Below are 27,481 nucleotides of genomic sequence, written 5' to 3' on the forward strand. Positions count from 1 at the left end.
CCCGGTACAGAAAACGTGCCGCGCCGCGTCTCCTCACGATACCGCGAACGAAACACCGTTTTCGATGGTGGAGTTCTCACTTGCTCTCTTATCGTGCAACAATAACGCCCCAGGGTTAGACAGAATCAAAATCAACTTGCTGAAGAATCTGCCTGAAACTGCAAAAAGGCGCTTGTTGAATTTATTTAACAAGTTTCTTGAGGGTAACATTGTCCCTTATGAATGGAGGCAAGTGAAGGTCATCGCCATCCAAAAACCAGGAAAACCAGCCTCCGACCACAACTCGTATCGGCCGATTGCAATGCTGTCCTGTATTCGGAAGTTGTTCGAGAAAACGATCTTGTTTCGCCTCGACAATTGGGTTGAAGCAAATGGCTTACTGTCAGATACACAATTTGGCTTCCGCAAAGGCAAAGGGACGAACGATTGCCTTGCGTTGCTTTCTACAGAAATCCAAATGGCCTATGCTAACAAAGAGCAGATGGCATCAGTCTTCTTGGATATTAAGGGGGCTTTTGACTCAGTTTCTATCAACATTCTGTCAGAGAAGCTGCACCAGCATGGTCTTTCGCCAATTTTAAATAACTTTTTGCTAAACCTGTTGTCTGAAAAGCACATGCACTTTTCGCATGGCGATTTAACAACATCGCGATTTAGCTACATGGGTCTTCTCCAGGGCTCATATCTAAGTCCCCTGCTCTACAATTTCTACGTGAATGACATTGACGATTGTCTTGCCAATTCATGCACGCTAAGGCAACTTGCAGACGACGGGGTGGTCTCTGTTACAGGGCCCAAAGCTGCCGACTTGCAAGGACCATTACAAAATACCTTGGACAATTTGTCTGCTTGGGCTCTTCAGCTGGGTATTGAGTTCTCCACGGAGAAAACTGAGTTGGTTGTTTTTTCTAGGAAGCGTGAGCCGGCGCAACTCCAGCTTTTATTAATGGGTGCAACGATCAACCAGGTTTTCACATTTAAATATCTCGGGGTCTGGTTCGACTCTAAAGGTACCTGGGGATGTCACATTAGGTATCTGAAACAGAAATGCCAACAAAGGATCAATTTTCTCCGAACAATAACTGGAACATGGTGGGGTGCTCACCCAGGAGACCTGATCAGGTTGTACAAAACAACGATATTGTCAGTGATGGAGTACGGAAACCTGTTTCCGCTCCGCTGCGAACATACACTTCATCAAACTGGAGAGAATCCAGTATCGTTGCTTGCGCATTGCCTTGGGTTGCTTGCACTCGACCCATACGATGAGTCTCGAAGTGCTGGCGGGCGTTCTTCCGCTAAAAAATCGATTTTGGGAACTCTCATATCGATTGCTCATCCGATGCGACATTCTGAACCCGTTGGTGATTGAAAACTTCGAGAGGCTCGTCGAGCTTAATTCTCAAACCCGTTTTATGTCCTTGTACTTCGACTACATGGCACAGAGCATCAATCCTTCTTCGTACAATCCCAACCGTGTCCGTTTCCTAGATACTTCTGATTCTACTGTATTCTTCGACACATCCATGAAGGAAGAGATTCGTGGAATCCCGGACCATATACGCCCGCAGGTGATCCCCAATATATTTTATAAAAAAATCCGAGAAGTCGACTGCGACAAAATGTTTCACACTGACGGATCAAATCTCGATGGGTCCACTGGCTTCGGTATCTTCAACAATACTATCACCGCTTCATTCAAGCTCAATGATCCCGCTTCAGTTTACGTCGCAGAGTTAGCTGCAATTCAGTACACCCTTGGGATCATCGACACTCTGCCCACAGATCACTACTGCATCATTTCGGACAGCCTCAGCTCTATCGAGGCTCTTCGTTTGATGAAGCCTAAAAAGCAACTCCCGTATTTTCTGGGGATGATACAGGAGTCCTTGTGTACGTTATCTGAAAAATCTTATCAGATTACCTTTGTTTGGGTCCCCTCTCATTGTTCTATCCCGGGCAATGAAAAGGCCGACTCATTAGCAAAGGTGGGCGCATTAAATGGTGACATATACGAAAGACCAATCTGCTTCAACGAATTTTTTAGTATTTGTCGTCAGAGGACGCTCAACAGTTGGCAAACCTCGTGGAGCAACGGGGAACTTGGACGATGGCTACATTCGATTATCCCAAAGGTATCAACGAAGCCTTGGTTCGGGGGGATGGATGTGGGTCGGGATTTTATTCCGTAATGTCCCGACTTATGTCCAATCACTACACCATGGATGCGCATTTGCGGCGTATTGGGCTTGCGGAGAGTAGTCTGTGCGCTTGTGACGAGGGCTATCACGACATCGAACACGTTGTCTGGGTATGCGCCGGGTATTGTGACGCCAGGTCTCAGTTAAAGGAATCCCTTCGGGCCCGAGGTAGACCACTCAATGTACCAGTCCGAGATATGCTGGCAACTCGTGATTTCCCCTATATGTCCCTTATTTATACCTTCATAAAAACGATAAATATCCCAATTTAGCCCCTCTCTTTTATTTCTCGTTTTTAGAGTTTCCTCCTGCCTTGTGGAACCGATCAGCTCCAGAGTGCCACTATGTAACCGCCGTCGCCCTTACCACTACGCCTGCATAGAAGGAAACTGAAGCGAGAGCGACTCGAGGTCCGATGACTTTTGAAGGATTCCCCGCGGGTCCGAAGAATACCATCCGCCAATCCGGTACTCGACGACTTACTAGACTGAGGCGCAAATTTGTTTCGCTGATCCCCCTTCCCCCCCCCGTTCGAGCGAAAGTTGCAAGTTTTGCTCTTCTTTCCCTGTCTCTCCCCTGTCCTTGATACAACTGCTGCTACACTGATGCGGAAATAAGCCACCCTCTGAATATCTTGACCAAGCATAAGTTTTAGTTAAAAAATTCGAATTAGTATTCTGTATTCCTAGTTTTAAGATAGCTATAATTTTTACTCTTTATTGAAACTCTTGTCCTCCATCTTGTAAATAGAATTGAATCCCTAGTTTTAAGATTTCTGTGAAGTTTCTCATAAATATTTGTTCCCCCTTTTGTGTACTAAACTATATTGTTAGTTTTAAGATAACCTTAAAATATTTCGTAAAATACTATTACTCCCCCTCTTGTATATTAAAGTGAATCCCTTGTTTTAAATTTTTTCATAAAAAAAATCTTTTGGCCCTCTCTTGTATATTGAATCTTATTTCTAGTCTTAAGATAGCTGTAAACTTTTTTTTTCCTTTGTAAAAAAAATATTTCAACATTGTAACCTCCTTGTTTTAAGATATCCAAAATGTAAAAACATAAGCATTTGGCACCGCCAAGCTAACGCATTTGTGCCTATCAAATAAACGAAATGAATAAAAAAAATTCGTATCACGAGCGCAAGGATGCAACAATTTTACATTTTTAGGGCTGTATTCTGTGCTCCTACGTTCACCTTTTTCAAATGCATAACCCTAGCTCACTACTGTACAAGATCCAACGTTTGGTGAAAAATTGTTAATCAATTTTGATATTAAAGTTAAGTTAAATCCGAAATATCTTTAGTTTTAATATTAGTGAAGACATTTTCGTTATTTACCTTTTCTTTGACATCACTCGAATTGAACGACTTTTATTTTCCCAAGTCAAATATCCAGCAAGTTCTTCGAGATCGATGGCCGTTTCTATAACACTAACATAACGTCGATCGGCCAAGTAATGATCAATAAGTTGGCAGGCCAAAGCTTGCAATTCACTTCCATTTTTTATTTCCATTTGAATTACTCCAATTACTTGTACTTCAACATGTACTGCCGCAAAAAGGAAAAGGGACACCAACATTTCTAATGCGATTGTGATTTGCATTTAAATTGATTCGCTTTATATATAGCCAACAAACCGTGTAAATAAAAAAGAACTATGTTCAATTTCTATTTACTACGCATAAATCAAACACAAATAATTAATTTTCTTGCCTATCATATGGCCCGTCTATTTGCATATCCATTGATTAATCGTTTCACTCACGAATATTGTCCAAAACCCATCGCATAAAGAATGACACACGCGTGCTAACACCCGGAGCACCAGTAACCCCGCATCCCGGTCCGGCGGATATGATACCGTACTGGACATATCGGAACCGGATATCTGGGACCTGTACCTGCATTGGCCCTCCCGAATCACCTCGGCAGTGAAGCGTTCCGTTGCCAAAGCCAGCACAAATCGAATGCGTACTTAAACTGCAAGCAACCGAGGGAATTCTGGCCTGCAGTAGAATCGGACTATTTTCCAACCGCTCCGTCAATCCCCAACCGGTGATCCAATATAAACTAGGATCAAAACGACCAAGATTGTTTGTATAGGGAAGACAAATTGGAGTGATGCCGTTGTTGTTGAAATCAATGCTTCGACTTAATCGAAGAAGGCCAATGTCATTACCGGAGCGAATCATCCGGGAAAAATTCGGATGGTACATATACTCTTCAACCGTGTAGCGCGTGAATGGTGGGGCGCAGTCCATGTACTCATCGCAGTCAGGGTCTGTACGTGTGTCGTATTCACCCAATCGAACGTACACCCTGGAAAAAAATAACAAAACGTGAATATTAGCTAAATATGTTACTTCAATAGTGCAAAACTTACAAGCGCTCGATCTGGCCATCAATGCAATGAGCAGCTGTTAATACATAACGAGAATTAATAACGGTTCCACCACATTCGGGACCTTCCTGTCCGCTGGCTGAGCGGTAGATCAGCATGGCCATCCAAGGATACTGATACATTGGTGCCCGCTCTCCAAATGATATTTTGTCGTCTAGAGTCGCTTTACCACAGTTGACACGATCTAGTAATTTTAGATTCGGATGATTGGCGATATCACTGGACACTGTCACAGTTGGTGTGGTAGCCACAGGAGCAGGCGTCGTAACAGTTTGTAGCGAGACTTCATCGCAGCAAACGTAATACGAGGTGGACTTGAAATAAAAATATTTTAACAACCAAGAACTAGAAAATATCACAGAGAATTATCAAAAGTTACCGAAGTAGTGGCGGGCGTACAAATGCTGCTCCTCAGGAACGCGGCTTGTGCTGCAGTGAGTGCTTTTTTGGCGGCTGAAGCTTCTTTTAGGATGGTTACTATTGGTGTACACTGCGAAAGAGCCACACATTGTCCTGGGGTACTGTCCGGTGTTGAACATGTAGGTGCATCTTCTCCAGCACGGCTACCAATTTCAATTGGTTTTTCTGGAGCTTAAAATCAAAACAGGATATGAAAATTATTGAATGAAATGGTTCTGGAAAAAAGGAAATGATCATTCCACGTAACATAACCTATCCATTCCCACCTTGAAACCTATACCATGTGGATATTATCTGGAATCCCGTTAACGACAATATTATCTAAAGGTCAAAATAGATTAAAATCAATTTATTTTAAATATGCCACAGTCTGCTGCTCCCTATTAGTTTTATAGGCAATTGGCTGAATGTTAGAGAAAGAAAAAGCGAAATAGGGAATTCCTGTTAATTCGCTTTCAAGTACTAAACATGAACTGTTCAAACATGAAAACCAGATCCTCTAATGAGACTTTTATCCAGAGTTGTTTATTAACCTGGGGGTAGATTTCAAGATAGACAGAATTTGGAATTAAAACATTTTTTGATACAATTTTGACACAATTTCATATTTTATTACTTATTGAGTTAACAAGCAAAACATCTTTCATTTCTTCTGTAATCAGCCAGGATAACAATTGAGCACTGGATAAACAATTACAAATGTTTACCCATAGTAGCCATTGAGTGCAATGATTTTGCTCACCACTATTCTATGCCGTACTGTAAGTTTAGTTAAGTATAGAAGATCGTTTCACCCAATTAACTGCAAAAAAAATTCTAAAGCACCAACGACTCTCGCTGTGGAGGATACAAGAATAGGTTGAAAGAGCGTTACTCTGTTCGACATCTAACAGCAATTGAGAATGAAACACTTGGGACAACACCAGCAGTAAGCTAAGATGTCGTCCGAGATTTTTGATGGAGGTTCAAAGTTCAAAACTCACATTCCTAGCTAACGGTGAAGGCGAACTTTAGAAGCATACATACTTATTGATCATTACATACAATTTACTGGGAAAGTACGGTTTTTATAGCTCCAGCTGGTTCGTAAGACTACCCGCCTTCTCACCAAGGAACAGATTAGCATCAACGAGAGTGGGGTGATTTAAAGGAATTAAAGAAACAAGAATATATTGTCTCAAATGGTACGTTACCCGTATGTAGTCGGGGATTTGTGTCTTACCGTGTCTTCTCATCATTTGCCTGATCGAAAGGAAAGGCGAAGGAGGTAGAATTTGAGGAGTTGGAAAGATGGCAGCTAACAACAAACAGCAGGTATGTTAAATACAGAAAAGTCCAAATCACCTGCGAGAAAGCCTGAAGTTCTTTACTTTTGAATGTCAGTAAGTTTCAGTCGTCCAAATACAGTTTCGTCTATGTAAAGGCAGCAGAAAACTTGAAATCCCAATTGCGTTACTGCTGAGCAGTTGCATATCAGATTAATTGTAATGTGTAATTTCGTAATTTTATTAAGCATGATAACCTGATATGAGGTTCCGTTGGCACACACGTGGCATAGTAGCCATGTGATATTTGAGTTTACTGTGACCGGTTAAAGCCCTTATGCCACAGTGTCGTTTCGAACAGTGTAACAGGTTTCATTCGTTATCGAGCACTCAGTCGAGATAGAAGTCTTTTGTCATCGGTCCGTACACTCTATAGCGACAAATAGTGTTAATCCGCGTTCAAGGTTATTTGCACACTCTACGCCTAGTTGAGGTTTCAGTATTTTTCCCTTCTTTTGTGTTTCTGTTTCTGAGTACCGTTAGCCGGTCAGTGAAGTGCAGCAGTGTTCTTCTAGTAAGCCGTCTGGATACCGTTACCTACACAAGCTAAGTATTAGTTTTCGTTTCGCCTTCTTGGTTGTCTTAATAACGTGCACTGGGCAATAGGCCCGTGCAAAAATGACTTCCCCCGACGGCGGTTCATCTCAAGGTGAGATGGACGTCGAAATAAAATCGGCTCCCCGGCTCAAGGTATATCCGAGCTCGGCCACCGGGCCATTTGTGATCTTTTTCCGGACCAAAGGAAAAAAGTGTTTGAATCTGTTGCAGATTTCTCGAGTTCTGACGGATCGGTATTCGGCCGTGACAGAAATATCGAAAATTCGCCCTGATAAGCTTCGGGTGGTGGTTAACAGTTAAACTCAGGCAAACGATATTGCTGGCTACGAGCCTTTACGAGGGAGTACGGGGTGTATATTCCAGCTAGCAGGGTTGAAGTCAGTGGGGTCGTTTCCGATTCGAGTCTGAATTGCGAGAACCTGCTAAAATATGGGACTGGCTGTTTCAAAGACCCCATGCTTAAGCCAGTGAAGATACTGGAATGCAAACGTTTGCATTCAGCATCAGTCGCAGCTGACGGGAAGAAAACATACGCCAACTCAGACTCTTATCGGGTGACCTTCGCCGGCTCTGCCCTGCCCAATTACCTCCTCTTTGACAAGGTTTGTCTACCTGTTCGCCTCTTTGTGCCGCGGGTCATGAACTGCACTAATTGCAAACAATTGGGACACACAGCCTCCCATTGTAGCAATAAAGCCCGCTGTGGGAAATGCGGTGGGAATCATGCGGATGATTCATGTGGTAGAGATGTCGAAAAGTGTCTCTACTGTGGGGGAAACCCACATGATCTCCCTTCATGTCCCGCGTACAAACAGCGCGAGGAAAATCTTAAGCGTTCCCTTCAGGGACGCTCTAAGCGATCTTTTGCAGAAATGCTTAAGGTAGCTACGCCACCTGTCTCTACGAACATCTTTACCAACTTGTCTACTGACGAAGGCGACTGTGATGAACCCCAGGAGGGAACATCTTCTGCTGTGCCTAGAAGTAGTAGAAAAAGGAAGAACATTTCCTCTTCCAAGCTTCGTCGTAAAGGCCAGAAGGTGTCTCTTCATGGTCCCCCTAAAATAACTACTCAAGGAAGTACTGGTGCAAAACCGAAGCAAGTCGCTCCCGGTCTCAGTAACCTGAGCTCAGAAAAGGAGTTCCCAGCACTTCCAGGAACATCAAAAACCCCAAGTGTTCCCATATCTCAGCCAGAGAAAGAAAACAGTGCTGGCTTAATAAATTTCTCTGACATTGTGGACCGTATTCTTACAGCGTTAAACATTTCTGACCCCCTTAAAAGTATCTTTATAAGCTTTCTCCCCGCAGTAAAAACATTCTTGATGCAGTTCACTGCGAAATGGCCCCTCCTTTCAGCGATTGTATCCTTCGATGGCTAATTCATCGAACGAGGTCAAGGATTTAATCACTGTTCTACAGTGGAATTGCAGAAGCATTATCCCGAAAATCGATTCGTTTAAAATCTTACTAAATAATTTGAAATGCGATGCATTTGCCCTATGCGAGACATGGCTCACTTCAGAAATAACCCTACACTTCTACGATTTTAATATTATTCGCTTGGATCGAGAAGACGCTTACGAAGGAGTACTTTTGGGGTTCAAAAAGTGCTATTCTTTCAATCGGATCGACCTCCCCTCGACACCAGACATTGAAGTTGTCGCTTGCCAAACCAGAATTAAAGGCAAAGACCTTTGCATTGCTTCCACCTACATCCCCCCTAGAGCCTCAGTTAGCCACCGACGGCTTTGCGATATTGCGGAACTCCTCCCCGCACCGAGGCTAGTTTTAGGTGACTTCAACTCCCACGGCACGGCATGGGGTTGCCTTCATGACGATAATCTATCCATGAGCTTTGCGACAACTTCAATATGACCATTTTGAATACGAGTGAAATGACACGGATTCCTGCCCCTCCAGCGCGTCCGAGCACCTTAGACCTTTCCCTCTGCTCGACATCGCTGCGGTTAGATTGCATGTGGAAGGTAGTCTCTGATCCCCACGGCAGCGACCATCTGCCAATCGTAATTAATATTGCTAACGGTTCAGGGCCACCGAATACAATCAATGTTTCGTATGACCTCACACGAAATATTGATTGGAAGAGCTACGCGTCCGCGATATCCGAAAAAGTAGAATCGACACAAGAGCTTCCTCCGGAGGAAGAGTATGGGTTTCTGGCTGGCTTGATTCTCGATACCGCGATTCAAGCTCAGACTAAACGCGTACCAGACGCGAATTCACGCGGGCGTTCTCCCAATCCATGGTGGGACAAAGAGTGCTCAGACGTGTACGCGGAGAAGGCCGCTGCGTATAAGACCTTCCGGGACGACTGGCTGCCAGCTAGCTACCGACAGTACGCGATGGCGGAAACGCGCATGAAGAGTTTGATAAAAGCCAAAAAACGTAGCTACTGGCGCCGGTTCGTCGACGGACTAACGAGAGAAACATCGATGAGCACTCTTTGGAGTACGGCCCGGCGCTTACGAAACCGAAACAGTACTAATGAGAGCGTGGAATATTCAAACCGTTGGATATTCGATTTTGCCAAGAAGGTTTGTCCGGATTCCGCCCCGGCACAGAAGATCTACCGCGCCGCGTCCCCTCACAATAACGCGAACGAAACACCGTTTTCGATGGTGGAGTTCTCACTTGCTCTCTTATCATGCAACAATAAAGCCCCAGGGCCAGACAGAATCAAATTTAACTTGTTAAAGAATCTGCCAGACTCTGCCAAGAGACGCTTGTTGAATTTATTTAATAAGTTTCTTGAGGGTAATATTGTCCCTCATGACTGGAGGCAAGTGAAGGTCATCGCCATTCAAAAACCAGGAAAACCAGCCTCCGACCACAACTCGTATCGACCGATTGCGATGCTGTCCTGTATCCGAAAGTTGTTCGAGAAAATGATCTTGTTTCGCCTCGATAATTGGGTTGAAGCAAATGGCTTACTGTCAGATACACTTGGTTTCCGCAAAGGCAAAGGGACGAACGATTGTCTTGCGTTGCTCTCAACAGAAATTCAAATGGCTTATGCTAGCAAAGAGCAGATGGCATCAGTTTTCTTAGATATAAAGGGGGCTTTTGATTCAGTTTCTATCAAAATTCTTTCTGAGAAGCTGCACCAGCATGGTCTTTCACCGACTCTAAACAACTTTTTGCTAAACTTGCTGTCTGAAAAACATATGCATTTTTCGCATGGTGATTTATCGACATCACGAATTAGCTACATGGGTCTTCCCCAGGGCTCATGTCTAAGCCCCCTTCTCTATAACTTTTACGTGAATGACATTGACGCATGTCTTGTCAATTCCTGCACGCTAAGGCAGCTTGCAGATGACGTTGTGGTCTCTATTACAGATCCCAAAGCCGTCGATCTGCAAGGACCATTGCAAGATACCTTGGACAATTTGTCTGCTTGGGCCCTCCAGCTTGGTATCGAGTTCTCCACGGAGAAAACTGAGCTAGTCGTATTTTCAAGGAAGCGTGAACCAGCTCAACTACAGCTTCAATTAATGGGTCAAACTATTGCTCAGGTTTCAACTTTCAAATATCTCGGGGTCTGGTTCGACTCTAAAGGAACCTGGGGAAGTCACATTAGGTATCTGAAACAGAAGTGCCAACAAAGGATCAACTTTCTCCGTACAATAACCGGAACATGGTGGGGTGCCCACCCAGGAGACCTGATCAGGCTGTACCAAACAACAACATTGTCGGTGATGGAGTACGGGAGTTTCTGTTTCCGCTCCGCTGCGAACATACATTTCATCAAACTAGAGCGAATCCAATATTGTCGTTTGCGTATTGCTTTGGGTTGCATGCACTCGACACATACGATGAGTTTAGAAGTGCTGGCGGGCATCCTTCCGCTGAAAAATCGATTTTGGGAACTCTCATATCGATTGCTCATCCGATGCGATATCTTGAACCCGTTAGTAATTGCAAATTTCGAAAGGCTTGTCGAGCTCAATTCTCAAACCCGATTTATGTCCTTGTACTTCGATTACATGGCACAAAATATCAATCCTTCTTCATACTATCCCAACCGTGTCAATCTCTTTCATGCTTCTGATTCAACTGTATTCTTCGACACATCCATGAAAGACGAGATTCGTGGAATCCCGGATCACATACGTCCGCAAGTGATCCCAAGCATCTTTCATAGTAAATTTCGAGAAGTCGACTGCAAGATGTTTTACACCGACGGGTCAAGCCTCGACGGCTTCACTGGCTTCGGTATATTCAATCAAAACCTCACCGCCTCATTCAAACTCAATGAGCCTGCTTCAGTTTACGTCGCAGAACTGCTATTCAGTATACCCTTGGGATCATTGGGAACTGCTATTCAGTATACCCTTGGGATCATTGATACTTTGCCCACCGATCATTACTTTATTGTCTCGGATAGCCTCAGCTCAATCGAGGCTCTCCGTTCAATGAAAACTAGAAAGCACATTCCATATTTTCTGGGGAAAATCTGGGAGCGCCTGCGTGCTTTGTCGGTAAGATCGTACAAGATTACCTTAGTTTGGGTTCCCTCGCATTGCTCCATTCCAGGTAATGAAGAAGCGGACTCTTTAGCTAAGGCGGGCGCTTTACAAGGTGACATATATGAAAGAGCAATTAGCTTCAGCGAATTTTTCAGTATCACTCATCAGAGAACCCTCGAAAGTTGGCAAACTTCATGGAGCAATGGTGAACTGGGAAGGTGGCTACATTCGATAATCCCTAAGGTATCGACGACACCTTGGTTCAGAGGGATGTGGGTCGGGATTTCATTCGCGTGATGTCTCGGCTCATGTCCAATCACGCTTGTGGCAACGGTTATCACGAAATCGAACATGTTGTCTGGGCATGCGCCGAGTACTGTTCTGCCAGATCTCAACTATTCGATTCCCTTCGGGCCCGAGGAAGATCACCCAATGTCCCGGTTCGAGATGTACTAGCAAGCCGCGATATTCTCTACATGTCCCTTATAAACATGTTCCTCAAAACCATCAATATCCAAATTTAAAAGCCCCTATCTTTTCTCTTATCATTCCCAGAAGTGCCCTCTTCCGCCTACCGTACCCCAACGATGGTTTGATACGACTCCAAGACGAGACAAAACATCTGTCGAATGAACCAACAACACGAGATCTACAGTACAACATCACACACGCAGCGCGGTGTGTTCCCGATCCGTATCTGAGCCGTACTACGAAATCGTCTGGAGGAACCCCTGCCGGCTTGAGGAAAACCGCCCGGCGTCCCAATACTTGATAATCCGTTCGAATCTGTAATCCTGGTCGTTGATTCCTGATGCCGGAAACTGAAAGTTTATATCCCCCCCCGTTCAGCCTTGTCCACCCTCTCTCCCATGTCTCTGACACACAGATGTATGACTTCCCCTTGAATAACTTCCCAAAACTTATGTGCCCCCCTATCTTCTAGTGTTAGTTGATCAATCCGTTCGAATCTGTAATCCTGGCCGTTAATTTCTGATGCCGGAAACTGAAAGTTTATATCTCACACACCCCCCCCCCCCCCTTCAGCCTTGTCCACCCTCCCTCCCATGTCTCTGATACACAGATGTATGACTTTACCCCCTTCTCCCCTTGAATATATTCCCAAAACTTATGTGCCCCCCTATCTTCTAGTTTTAGTTGATCAATATTTAATCTCGTTAAGAAATGCACAACAGTACCACTACTTTAAAATAGCCCTAATTAATTCCCCTTAATCTTGAACCACTCTTTCTAGTTATTTCTAGTTAATAAGCTTGTAAAATGTTCCGCTTAGTTAATAATTAATTTCTCCTACAATCTCCCTTCTAAAAATCATAAAGTGAATTACTATACAAAGAACACACAAAATGACCCGTCCCCCAAATCTTACGAATATTATATTATACCCTCTTTTATATGTATAAGTTAGCTGTAAAGTTTTTTTTTTAGTTTCATTATATAAAACAAAATAATATTGAAATGTGTAACCCCCTAGTTTTAAGAAATTCAAAATGTAAAACAATGAAAAAATGGCACCTTTAAGCTAACGCATACGTGCCTTATCAAATAAACAAATTGAAAAAAAAAGTGTAACAGGTTTTTCGAAATCACTGGGCACGGTTTTTCCAAAGAAGCTTTTGTTTGACGATGAGTTTGTAGATAGCACCAATACTTGCAGTGCTTAGTTGAAGCCCAAGACCTGATTTTTACCGTTATCTAGTTCCTTTTTATCCTCTATCTTGTTGAAATTGACAAAGCAGGCTCAGGACTAACAAAGTCAACCTCTGCGCCTGCCCTGGCCAATTCGTCGACCCACTTATTGCCGCACCCAAACGAAGGTGATAATATTGTCATTGCTAAAATCTTCTAGTTGAATTCGGGATGCACTAGCACTAGCTTAGACCGTGATTCGTCCAAGCTCAAGGTCTTGATCGCAGGCTGATTATCTGAGCCTAAGATTATAATTTGACAATCTATGTTGAAGGGCCGATTGAACCCCGCACACAAACGCGAAGATTTCTGCTTGGAATACAGTACAGTATCTACCTAGCGAGTGACGTGGTTCCAATCTCATTTCACGACAGTAGACACCAACATAAGCACGTCCATTTATCAGAGAGCCGTCAGTGCAATAGTCTACTTGCGTTTGTTTTTGTCTTTCCATATAGGTAGCCAGACAACCCTTCCTCTCGAGAGGGAATCTTTACATGGAATGTCCTCTAGAAAAACTATATGTGAGTGTAACATCACTGGGAGCAAGAATTTAGATGCTTGTTCTTGCTGAGATTTCCGCGGCGGCGGAGTTTCTCGCGATTCTGATGCTCTTTTTCGTCAGCTATAAGCTGTTAGCCACTCCGATGGAGAGATCATCGGCGGCGAAATTTTTCTAGACAACTATATCCCAATTCTCTCCGACTTCGATTTTAATCGTTCGTTTTTTCATCATTAGTTGCCACTGACCGATCTTTGTGTTACTGGTCTACTCACACTTGTTGCTTATATAGAAACTTGTAGAGACGTGAACTGATCCGGAGATGCCGACCAATTTGACGTGCATCCATCGCAGGGTTTCTTCAACGACTACCGAAATCATACCACATGATATGTATCAAAACCAGAGGCGGATCCAGAAAAAAATTCAGGGAGGGTCTGAAATTTCGACTTTGAATTGAACTTGACACTCAAAACCCTCGCCGGTCGAAACGGCTCGCAATATACTTTTTTCTTGATCAGAAAGTTATGAAATTTGCAAGAGTAATTCAAAAACTACATGAGATGGGTTTAGACCCCTAGACCAACATGCCCCCTCCCTTGCGTACGGGTCTGATCCGAATAGAAAGAAAACTAATCAAGTTTACATAAAAAATAGTATTTGTCGGTGTTCGATACCCACCAAAGACTAACATTCTCTTACAATCCACGACTGATAGAGTTATATGAAAATCAAAAACCGTAAAAATCCAGGAAACTCTTCAATCACCAGGGTATCTTACCTTTCAAGATTTTTTTCTGCATACAGCACACATAATCCACTTGCTCCAAACTCGTGTAGCACCAATTACTCCTCACATATTCTTGTCGATCAGTAGTCTTTAGAAAATCATCACATCGTTCCGATTCAACGCAATGTCCGGCCTTTCCGGTCTGTGTGGTGCACTGTTTTCCGAACTCTGTATCATACTGAATCTCCTTTTTTGGGCAACACATATGACGCACACCGTTTGGCTGTTCGCAACCCACCATAAACGCTTCGTACAGATCCGGCACTTCATCGCTATTTTCGATCAGACCACATCGACTTGGCGGCACGCATTTGCCCGCATCGAGAAAAGGAGTTTCACAACTTTGCCATCCCAGCTTCTTCACCGGTTTCAAGTCCATATCCTGATCATCATCGCAACAAACAAAAGTTTTACCCTTTTCCTGGTAGCAAAAGCTCTGCGTTAGATGAAGATGCAATGTTGGGTTATAATTTCGTTGCAGTTCAATGCTACAATTGTAGATCGAAGGGCACGTTTCGATTGGGACACAGTTTCCTGGTCTTTGACGAAAAGAACGGCAAGAACGGCGGGCCTGAGGTTTCCGACGAGCATTAACTCGCTGTCCATTTTGGTACTCCTCTCCGCAGCAGACATGGATGTTCTGCGGAAATACGAAAAAATAACACACGAATCTATGACATTTTTGTTATTATCAGTTAAAGGTCAATACGAGCAAAAATGGATTTGTGTTTACCCCATATGGTCCGTTATCGCAAGTTATTTCCTCAAGATACCGTTCGAACGCTGCATTCGGTTCGAACTGTAACGACACAAGGTTGGCGAAGGTAGCTGGACAATTATTCACAGGAACGCATCTTCCGACAGATCTTTGTGGTCCTGGGAGGCGACAGGAATGATTATGACAACTACCTGAGTCACTACTCAGAATTACTACAACACTAATAAAAACTGATAACGTCCAAGCCATGGCGGCACGAAGCTACTTTAAAACTGTTTATTCCAGGACGATCGAATGAAGACTAGACTCATTTGGCGAAGCAGATCACCGTTGAAGTAAATGCGACGATCGTAAAAAAAATCTGGATTGAGTTGAGACGAAGCACTAAATAATGTGTACAATGCTCTAGCATGGTCACAAATCAGTATAGATTAAGCTGGGGTTTACCCTGCCCCTGTGCGATACTTCAAAACAACATGAAACTTGTTTTATATTTATTTAGGTACTTTTTGATTTTGTTTTTTTCCTTCTTTTCGAAGTCAGACGTACTGTCTGCGTTAATGGCAGAATGTACGACGATTGAAGTAAATCAAACGTTTTGTTGTCGCGGACATCTCTAATCAATGAAACCTTTGCACGTGCAACTGCAATACCTACATGTATCACTAAGAAAAAATGTAAAGTAGTTCTTGCCATGTGAGAAAGTTAATTCAACATTGATGGAGTGTAGTAATCTTTACTTGACCACAACATAAGGTGGCATTAACTAGAGTAATGAGTCTATTTCGACCCTATTAGTTAGGATGTTGCTCGACCTTCAATCGATGAAATGTCTATAAATTGATATCAATATCTTTGTTTCTTCCTAAGAACCAGATAACGAAAATGGTGAAATACTCGTCTTCAAGTGCAATAAAACTCGAATCGAGTGTTCCATGTATTTCCAGCACAGGCACGTAGCCAGAGGGGGGGCTAGGGGGCTAAAGCCCCCCCCCCGAAATTTTTCAAAAATAAATTTAAAAAACCGGTGACTTTTAACAAAACTTGTTGCTTATTTGGTTTGAACAAATTATTGAGAAAAAGTTAAAGAAGGCTATTTCTAACCACCGAAGGCAATGGTCATGAAATTCAGTGTGCTTTATGCTTTTGCTCGAGCCAGTGCGAAGCGAACAACAAAAAAGTAACTTTTATATTGTGTGCCTTGTCTGAAGAATACAAGAGACTGTTACTTTAATTGTAGCTGTAATAATCTGTCGAGATGAGTGATTAGCAGAAGCAAGAATTGGTGCTCCAGCCAAATGCGGTGATTATAAAATTATTGACCATTCGCATCCTGAAGGTGTAAATAGAGATTAGACTTTCGGAAACCGGCTCTATCCAGTTCTACCATGGCAGGCATTTAGCGCTCAACAAATTAGTGCAGACGAAACCATTCATTTCGCACAACTTAAAGCACAAGGTTGTGTGTGACAATGCTATAATTAAGATCCTTCTGTATATGGACTATGAGAAAATGAATGTTCCGCTACAAGATCGGATACCGCTTACTCGCAGATTAATGTCACATTTGGGAGAAATGGAATCTATTTGGAAGGGCAATTATTGAGGGCGAAAAGCAAGGAAGATATTCGCGAACATAAAGGCAGCAACTACGATGATGACACGGAAATGTACAATAGCGAGATAGAAATGAATTACTCCCCCCAAGACATAGTTGGTGAGGAAAAAAATATTTCCTCGCCTCGTAAACAGGTTTCCACGTGCAATGGCTAAGCGCTTGCGCGAGATCTGTAGGACAACCACATAAACTCGTTATATTATTTTTATTGTTTACATAAGGAAATATATAAAAGACCCACGACCCAGTTTGTTATTTTTAAATGATAAGTTTTTGAATTGCACACAATTTTGAATTTCTGTATTAGGTCAGTGCACACTGTACACTCTGTTCTCTGTACACTACTCTGCGCTACACAAAAAGTATTTCAATTTATCTGAGAACGATTGAGCCGAGAATAGAATTTTCATTTCGCGTCATTTTAACGCAATACCATTTTTATTAACGCTTCATTTCATTGTTACGAGTAATTCGTTCCGTACTAATACACTGTTAATCCGTAAATCCGTGATATCTTCGACAAACGTGCAAAAAAAATCTTTTAAAAGTGGACCGGGCAAAAAGTGGTAAAATAATAGGCAATCACGAAGAGGGACTAAAATGTTGGGACTGATTGAATCTATAAGTCAATAAGTTGGGATAACAGTTTCGATTTCATGTCTTAAGTATGTGACAGTCTTTCGTTCCGTTTTTGCTCGTCATGGAATAAAATGAGAGAGATAATCTTAACTAAGAGAGCAAAGAGAGGAAAAAATCAACCAATCTAAATCGACTCAAGATCACTCTTCTATCTTTACTATACACTCAACACGAGTTCTTTCCGAATTGCGCTCTGATCTTCTCATTTCGTCTTCGTTGCGTTAGGTGCAACAACTTTAATTGAAACTTTTTCCCAAATAGTGATAAAACAAACATGTAATCAGACAAACATTACAACTTTCTTCAAGAAATCATACATCTCTTCCAATCTTGATGATGATTGAAAAAAATCAAGAGCTAATTATTTTTATTCACAAACAAACCTATTACTAAACAGATTAGTGTTCATATTTGTTTAATGAAATGGCAAAGAGTTTTGCAAAAGTTTTACAGGAAACGGATAATTTGCTGTAATTTAAAACAGACAACTCTAAAAGAAAGCCTCGGCAAATTAGGTGCAAGTGCGATGTGTTCTCTTCCATGTGTCGGAAGCAAGTGATGTTGAAATTATTATCTATGTTTATAGTCTCTAGTTATTTTGGTGGTGTCATCAATGTTATATTTACCAAATTTTATGTAAATTAGAAGCATTGAGTAATCAGTGCTAAGTAATTTTCTTTCGATTTGTGAATAGATTCTGAGCAATTTCGCTCAGTAGATTAAATTCTGGGTAGTTTCCATTAGTAGATTAAATCATTGAAATATATATTTGACATTGTCCAAAACCCCACGAATTCCGAAATAAAACCTTCAAATAAATAAATAAAACCAAAATGTTCAAATATAATATTTACTTAATCTAGGTAATCTTCTCAAGTTACAACGGTTTTGCAAGATTGTCAAAAGTCCATAGAGCTAAGGCATTCTTGCTTTGTAGTGAAATCAGTAGTTTTTGCACTCACTTTACATTTTGACTTCTACTATAGTTTTAGGGATCTAGGAAAATCAGTCTACGATATTTTTAATTCATAAGTACAATGATATAAAAAGTACCTAAAAAGAATCAACTTAAATAGATAAAACTCGTTTTAATCCACCTAGTGGTGCAATTGTGCCTTTCTCATTTATCCAAACTACGATTCCATGGCTGGTTATGTTTAATATAATGATGGAACTGTCTATTAGATATTCTGTGCGATTTACACATACGTACAATGAATCGACAGCTACGAACTTGAGTTGCTATGGGTCGACGCTGAAACACTTGAAACCAGCGGCGGATCCAGAAGAAAGGGTTCGGGGTTTGGAACCCGCTAAAGATTTTCAACTTGTTAGATATTTTAAATTAGTCTCTCAACTCAAAATCATTTCAAAAAAAAATTTCACTGGTTTTTCAGACCCACAAGTTTATTTTGGAGGAATTAGAAAATTTTACTCGCGCAGAGGGCGGTTTAGGGAAGGGTGGTGAGTGATGTGGGGGGGTTCCCCTCACCGTATCCCCCTAACTACGACCCTGTTAAAATACAGAAAACCTATGTAAGTAAAAAAATTAGATTGACGATGTTCAGAGTGATTGCATAACCTTTCTATAGGAGAAACGCAAAAATGTGAATTTGCTATGTGTCCGCACTCTTAAACCCGTAACTCCGGAACCGGAACTCGGAATTTAATGAAATTCAATAGCAGCCTATGGAAACGTTGTACCTTTCATTTGAGACTAAGTTTGATGAAATCGGTTGAGCCATCTCCGAGTAACCGATGTGCTTATTTTTGATCACATACATACATACATACACACATACATACGCACACACACAGACATTTGACGAATTCGACGAACTGAGTCGAATGATATATAACAGACGGCCCTCCGGGCCGGGATTAGATTGACGATGTTCAGAGTGATTACATAACCTTTCTATAGGAGAAAGGCAAAAACGTCAAAATATTTTTACACTCGCAGTGGTGCAAATTAAACGAGCGCGTAATTTGACGCTCGGCCTGGTGGTGCATGGCTGAAAAGTCGCAAAGTGAATTTTAGAAAAGATTCGCAATACTTTCGCGTATCCACTAATAACTCAAAACCAAAGCAACAAAAAGTTCATTTGACAGTCGGTCTGGGTAATATTGCCAGAACTTCGGTCGAAATTAATTTATTTACTGTGGTTGCAATAATCACATTTTGTGGTTTTTAACCGTTTAAGTAATGTACAGGAATATAGGAAATTCCTATGTGACCGCACTAACCAACCTATAGCTCAGGAGCCGAAAGTCAGATCGGAATGAAATTCAATAGCAGCCAATTGAAGCATCGCACCAATCACTTCATATATAGAAGATGATGGAAAACGGTCAAGAATGAATGCTCTCTGAGGAATAGGCGTGAAATTAACTCTGAACATTGGCAAGATTTCCGGGGCATGAAGACATTCTAGGTGGCCAATGTGATCAAAGTGACTACAGGCCAGCGAATCTAAGTAATTTAACAAGCATTTTAATAAGTTTTCTAGGTATCATGGCAGTACCAGTTTATATGGGAATTTACTGTATGATCGCACTTGTCAACCAGCAACTCTGAAACAGGATGTCGGATCAGAATTTAATCCAAAAGCAACCTAGCAATACAATCTACCTTGAGTAACCGATGTGCGATTGTTTGCCAAATACGTATGTACATACGCACACACACATTCGCCGAACTCGAGGAAGTGAGTTGAATGGTATAAGAGTTACGGCTCTCCGGACCTCTGTTGAAAAGTCGATTGTCAGAGTGATTGCATAATTTTTCTATAGGAGATGGACAAAAAGGTTTATTTGGGAAATTTATGGTGTGAACGTATTCTTTTATTTATAACTCCGGAACCAATACTTCGTTAAAATGACAATCAGTAGCAATCAATGTGAATACTATACCCTTCATTTAAGAATAAGATTGTGAGAATCGATTCAGCAATATATGAGAAACAGATGTGACTCTAATTTCAGAATTTGGCCATTTCTTCGGACCTTCTGGAAGAATCGATGGTTCCCAAAGTGGTCATAGAGACTTTGATTTGCAATAAGTGATCAGGACCAACAATTTCAAACAATGTAAAATTCATTTCAATTAGTTTTGCATCATTTAGATGTAATGATTATACCGGTTTATATGGGAATTTCGCATGTGACCTCATACTTCAACCCGTAACACAGGAACCAGAACTCCGATTCCAATGAAATTTAAGAGCAGTTAATATGCAGTAGCTTTCAATTGAGACTAAATTTGAGAAAATTGAGACAGATATTTCTAAGAAGCAGATGTGAATTAAATTCAGGAACTTGGTCATTTTCCCGAAGTTTCCGGTTCCGCCGAAGGTGTCCAATTTGGTCAACGTGAGTTTGATTGGACATCAGTGAGCTGAAACTACAAATCCAAATAATTAAGGCCCCATTTTATGAAGTTTTGCATCTTTTAGATAACATGCTGATGCCGATTTATATGGGAATTTCATGCGTGACCGAACTCTTTGCCCCGTAACTCCGGAACCGGAAGTCAGAATTAAATGAAATTCAATAGCGGACTATAGGAACGTTATACCTTTCGTTTGAGACTAAGTTTGATAAAATCGGTTCAGCCATCTCCGAGGAACCGATGTGCATATTTTTGATCACATACATATATACGCACACACACAGACATTTGTCGAACTCGACGAACTGAGTCGAATGGTATTAGAGACTCAGCCCTCCGGGCCTCGGTCAAAAAGCCGGTTTTCAGACTGATTGCATAGCCTTTCCATAGGAGAAAGGCAAAAACTTAAAAATTAAAAATTGTTCTGGTACCCCCGACCGATTATTTTACTTTTAATTGTACCTTACGGGGAAAAGTTCATTCTACAACACGCTGAAGTTTTACAGATGCCGATTTTATTTTCGAATAAAGTTCTATCAAAAACACTATATGACTATATGGAGAGTTTTTGCCAAAAATGTTAATAAAGGTCGCACTCACACGTGCCATAAGTAGGGTAAAGTGCCTGTTTTCACCATACTAAGGAGAGTGCCTCCTTGATTCATTAATAACTCGGCCTACAAACAATGGAATGCGCACAAAAACTTTACTTCGTTGTTAAGATCCAAAATAATAACACAAATGCGCTGAAAACAGTGAAATTCTCGTGTTTGAGCGTAACGAAAACTCGAATCGAGTGCCCCTATTGTTGCGCTACCATTTGACTCAATGCGTTAAACAAAGATGACAGACACTGCTCTAACCAACGGTTTCAAACGGATATGAATGTAATAGAGGCATAACAATAATAGGCTCATCACCCTATGTATTGATAACAAAATATGTATGACGTGTCATGATCGTGCATGTAAAATTTTCTATACAAATAAAAACGTGACGAATGAAGAACATTTAAAGTCACGTAACAAAAATTAAAAAAATCTATGCAAATAAAGCATCAATCCTTAAAATTTATTCTTATCTTTGGTTTAATTTGGTCTGTAAACGAGCGGTGAGATGCATTTTGAAGGAAATTAGTCAGAGAATCTAGGAAAAATGGTAATTTTTGGTTACACTGTTGTGAAATTTGCTGTATTTCAAGATTAAAACATTAACTGCATTTTTCCCACAATTTGTGTATTTTTAGTTTGAAAATGTTTATGCCATTGTGTTTCTTGGATATTTTTACACAGATAAATATCTTAAACGTCAAGATAACTTGAGCCAATCCCAAGACAAAATCATTTGAAGCAAAAAACTCTCAATTTCTCAGCACGTATTTCGCTGTATCTAAGGACAGCCCTAAGTTTGCGCCGCTAGAACAACAAAAATGATCCATAAAAAATTGAAAAACGATCCATAAAAAAGTTGTCAATGTTCCATAAAACAAAACTGAAAATCCATAAAACAATGTGAATGATCCATAAAAAGGGGTGATTTGATCCATAGATTATGTAAAATTGAACCATAAAATGGTCGCAAAAGAGCACTAAAATAGTAATAAAAGAGCAATTAAATTCAACCAATGCCCCATAAAAATATTGGAAATGTTCCATAAAATGATACATTTTGCGCCATAAATTAACTGACATTGATTCATAGAATATTAACAATGTACAATAAAACACGTCGATATGTTCCATAATGTCGACAAAAATGTTCCATGGTATTACAAAATGGAGCAATAAAATATCAGAAAAAGTTCCATAAATTTGATGAAAATGTTTGCTAAATAATTTTTCTTGGTCCATAGAAGATGTAAAAATGAACATTAGAAATGATTCATATATCGAACGTTAAATAATGGTTCATGGATATTTACAAAACGATCCATAGGAAAAGAAAATGTAAAACGATCCATTAATATGAGCTTATGCACCAGAAAAATTAAATTTAATGAATTCATGGGAAATTTTTGCTGTTCGAACTAATAATAAAGTTTATTACATTTGGTTGTAATGTCAAACTACAACAAACCATGCATACATGCACTGCATATAACTACAACAAACAATGCATACATTATAGTTAAACTTAAGCTTCCATATCCCACTAGTCAGGTAACTGACCTTAGCTAACCTGAAATCATTATGGCAACTCTTTAAACGTCAGGGTATTTATGATATTAGAGCGCTGAGAGTTATTAGACCACTGATACAGGCTGGCATGAGTCGCAAATACTATCTGAATAACTATCTGAAGCGAAAACGGACACTTTATACACGAACACTGACTAATGTGGCTACGCCACATCGCTTTCTAGTGCACTGTCCGACTTCGCTGCCGCTCAGTCGGCTTTTAACTAGCTATAGCCCCTATGTTTAAGTAAACCGGGCAAACGAGAGGACCACAGGTTTGCTTGCAATTCCAGCTACGGGTTAATCAATGCCTCGTCTAACGGATCCTCAGCGGCTTTGCGCCGCTTCGGATCCTTGGCCTCGGATATGCGGCCAAGCCGCATCACACTGGCTCCCAGTATAAGCTCACTTGTTAAAACACTGTCACGGTTATGAGAATTATTAAGCACAACTTATTTTTTCAGTTTACCATAAAATTTCGCATGAATTCATTAAATTTATTTTTTCTAGTGCATAAGCACATATTAATGGATCGTTTTGCATTTTCTTTTCTTATGGATCGTTTTGTAAATATCCATGAACCATTATTTAACGTTCGATATATGAATCATTTCTAATGTTCATTTTTACATCTTCTATGGACCAAGAAAAATTATTTAGCAAACATTTTCATCAAATTTATGGAAATTTTTCTGACATTTTATTGCTCCATTTTGTAATACCGTGGAACATTTTTGTCGATATTATGGAACATATCGACGTGTTTTATTGTACATTGTTAATATTCTATGGATCAATGTCAGTTAATTTATGGCGCAAAATGTATCATTTTATGGAACATTTCCAATATTTTTATGGGGCATTGGTTGATTTTAATTGCTCTTTTACTACTATTTTAGTGCTATTTTGCTACCATTTTATGGTTCAATTTTACATAATCTATGGATCAAATCACCCCTTTTTATGGATCATTCACATTGTTTTATGGATTTTCAGTTTTGTTTTATGGAACATTGACAACTTTTTTATGGATCGTTTTACAATTCTTTATGGATTATTTTAAATATTTTATATGCAAAAGTACATTTTCCCGTATCTAAGGAACCAAGCAGAATGTCAAAATTCTGAAAACGCCACTTTGTAGAAATGTTTAAGACAAGTAATGTGGCATATCTAACTCAGTATACACAAAAATGGCGTTTGTCATAAGATAGCACAACAGCAACGACCTATCTATGATGGAACGTGACGAAAATTCCAAAAGTGGACGTACCATCTGAATATAGAATTCGCCCCAGCGTACCTATCATTTAATTATCATTATCACCAAAAGGTTAATAAGCGAACAACATAAATATCATGAAAAAAATTCTGTGTGCAACATCAGTCACAAGCAGCTTGGCTCACAATATTTAACGTTCACCTACATATAGGCAATCTATATGATAAAAACCTATTTTAATCCACCTAGCGGTGCAATTGTGCCTTTCTCAATCATGAATCACGAGAATGTGTGCGTTGTTTATATTCATTAAAAGAGTTCGAGTTCTAAAATTTTGAAAAAAAACAGCCACGGTAATATTGAACTGAAAAAAGGTGCGAAATCGGCAAAGTCCCAAAAAGTCGATTTTTACAAAAAAAAATTTTTTCGAGATAACATAAAATCTCGACGTTTCATGCATTTTAAAGATGTTTGGCATCAAAAATACGAATTCGATTTCTGAAATTTCATGGGGTCCCCCCTTTGAAAAAAAAATTTGAGTTCTGGCTTATATGGGAATTTCATATGTGACCGGACGATTTAGTCTATATTTCCGGACCCATATAAGCGATCCGTACGAAATTTTATAGACATCTGTGGGGATATTATAGCTATCATTTGGAACTAAGTTTGTGAAAATCGGCCCAACCATTTCAGGGAAACTGATGTGAGTTCGTAAATTTTGAAAGATGGCCGCTTTTCCCGGGCACTTCCGGAACCGTCTATGGTGGTCAATGTAGTCAACGAAAGTTTGGTTGGCCGTCGGTGACCTAGAACAACAAATTTAAGTTGTTTGAGAGACATTTTAGCGAAATTTTTACCTTTTTTGCTATCATCGGAGTATCGGTTTGAATCACAATTTGCTATGTGATCGCACGCCACAACCTGTAACTCCGGAACCGGAAGTCGGATCGGGATGAAATTAAATAGCCATTTACGGGGACGCAATACCTTTCATTTGAGGCCAAGTTTAGTCGAATCGGTCTAGCCATCTCCGAGAAACCGATGTGACTGTTATTCTGAATTTAGATACGTCCGCCGGGGCTTCCGGAACCGAGGATGGTGGCCAATGTGGCCAAATAGACTTTGAATGGATGTTAGTGACCTAATACTACAAATCGAAGCAGTTGTGGTCATATTTTGGAAAATTTTTCACCTTTATACATTCATTGCAGAATTTATTAAAATCGACATTTTCTGCGTGTTCGTACTTATCACCCTGTAATTCCGGAACCGTAAGTCGGATCCATTAGAAATTCAATAGCAGCCTATGGGAATGTTGCACCTTTCATTTGAGACTAAGTTTGTCAAAATTGGTTCAGCCATCTCTGAGAAAAATGAGTGACATTTTTGGTCACATACACACACACATACACACACACATACATACATACACACATACATACACACACACAGACATTTGCCGAACTCGACGAACTGAATCGAATGGTATATGTCACTCGGCCCTCCGGGCCTCCGTTAAAAAGTCGGTTTTCAGAGCAATTGCAATACCTTTCTATTGAGAAAGGCAAAAAGGTGCGAAATCGGCAAAGTCCCAAAAAGTCGATTTTTACAAAAAAAAAATTTTTTCGAGATAACATAAAATCTCGACGTTTCATGCATTTTAAAGATGTATGGCATCAAAAATACGAATTCGATTTCTGAAATTTCATGGGGTCCCCCCTTTGAAAAAAAATTTGAGTTCCGGCTTATATGGGAATTTCATATGTGACCGGACGGTTTAGTCTATATTTCCGGAACTTTATAAGCGATCCGTACGAAATTTTATAGACATCTATGGGGATATTATAGCTATCATTTGGGACTAAGTTTGTGAAAATTGGCCCAACCATTTCCGGGAAACTGATGTGAGTTCGTAAATTTTGAAAGATGGCCGCTTTTCCCGGGCACTTCCGGAACCGTCTATGGTGGTTAATGTAGTCAACGAAAGTTTGGTTGGCCGTCGGTGACCTAGAACAGCAAATTTAAGTTGTTTGAGAGACATTTTAGCGAAATTTTTACCTTTTTTGCTTTCATCGGAGTATCGGTTTGAATCACAATTTGCTATGTGATCGCACGCCACAACCTGTAACTCCGGAACCGGAAGTCGGATCGGGATGAAATTAAATAGCCATTTACGGGGACGCAATACCTTTCATTTGAGGCCAAGTTTAGTCGAATCGGTCTAGCCATCTCCGAGAAACCGATGTGACTGTTATTCTGAATTTAGATACGACCGCCGGGGCTTCCGGAACCGAGGATGGTGGCCAATGTGGCCAAATAGACTTTGAATGGATGTTAGTGACCTAATACTACAAATCGAAGCAGTTGTGGTCATATTTTGGAAAATTTTTCACCTTTATACATTAATTGCAGAATTTATTAAAATCGACATTTTCTGCGTGTTCGTACTTATCACCCTGTAATTCCGGAACCGGAAGTCGGATCCATTAGAAATTCAATAGCAGCCTATGGGAACGTTGCACCTTTCATTTGAGACTAAGTTTGTCAAAATCGGTTCAGCCATCTCTGAGAAAAATGAGTGACATTTTAGGTCACATACACACACACATACACACACACATACATACATACACACACAGACATTTGCCGAACTCGACGAACTGAATCGAATGGTATATGTCACTCGGCCCTCCGGGCCTCCGTTAAAAAGTCGGTTTTCAGAACAATTGCAATACCTTTCTATTGAGAAATGCAAAAAGATAGTTATTCTGAGTTGCCTGATAATGTTGTCGAAGATAGTCTTTAACCCATTACCTATGAGAGTCAAATGAAAAAAAACATGTGTTTTTTTCAGGATTGTTTTGATTACGACATGATCAGTATCATTTAAATTGAAAATTTCATAAAGTCGAGTTAACGCAAACTTCGGATGAAGTCAAAGAGCTAGTAATAGTAGAAAGAAACCTGATCATGAAAATAGGAGTTGAACCTATTTTCTGCATCTACAAATCGCCTGCCTTATCAGAAGATTTGAAGCAAATTTCGACATTCACTTTGTTCGGACATTCTTTGCAACGGTAAACTTTGATTTCACACTGATATATTCCTATTCATGGGGACAACCTTGACGTTGGTTTCGTTCTTCTGATTAGCAAATGCGTGTAAAGTTTCATGAGACGGGTTTTTGGATATTTTTCTACTCATTCCAATTTAGCGTCTTCTACAAATTGTAAAGGTGTATCGAATGTGTAGCATTTTCAAGCAGCGTAGCATGCAGCGTAGCATTTTCAAGCAGCCCTTAATACTTTGAG

At 40.6% G+C, this 27,481-nt stretch overlaps 1 protein-coding gene across 1 annotated transcript; it reads right to left on the bottom strand.

The window, feature by feature from the left end:
- Positions 1-3,906: 3,906 nt before the first annotated feature.
- LOC131677805 (serine protease grass-like) lies at positions 3,907-15,677 on the bottom strand. Its single transcript, XM_058957856.1, has 5 exons — positions 15,136-15,677; positions 14,394-15,042; positions 4,987-5,198; positions 4,590-4,921; positions 3,907-4,525 (listed from the first exon to the last, which is right to left on the bottom strand). Exons 1-5 carry the CDS (start codon positions 15,367-15,369, stop codon positions 3,964-3,966), a joined length of 1,989 nt encoding a protein of 662 aa, XP_058813839.1. The 5' UTR covers positions 15,370-15,677; the 3' UTR covers positions 3,907-3,963.
- Positions 15,678-27,481: the final 11,804 nt, after the last annotated feature.

The sequence above is a fragment of the Topomyia yanbarensis genome, chromosome 1 (genome assembly GCF_030247195.1).
Source record: "Topomyia yanbarensis strain Yona2022 chromosome 1, ASM3024719v1, whole genome shotgun sequence".
Lineage (NCBI taxonomy): Eukaryota > Metazoa > Arthropoda > Insecta > Diptera > Culicidae > Topomyia > Topomyia yanbarensis.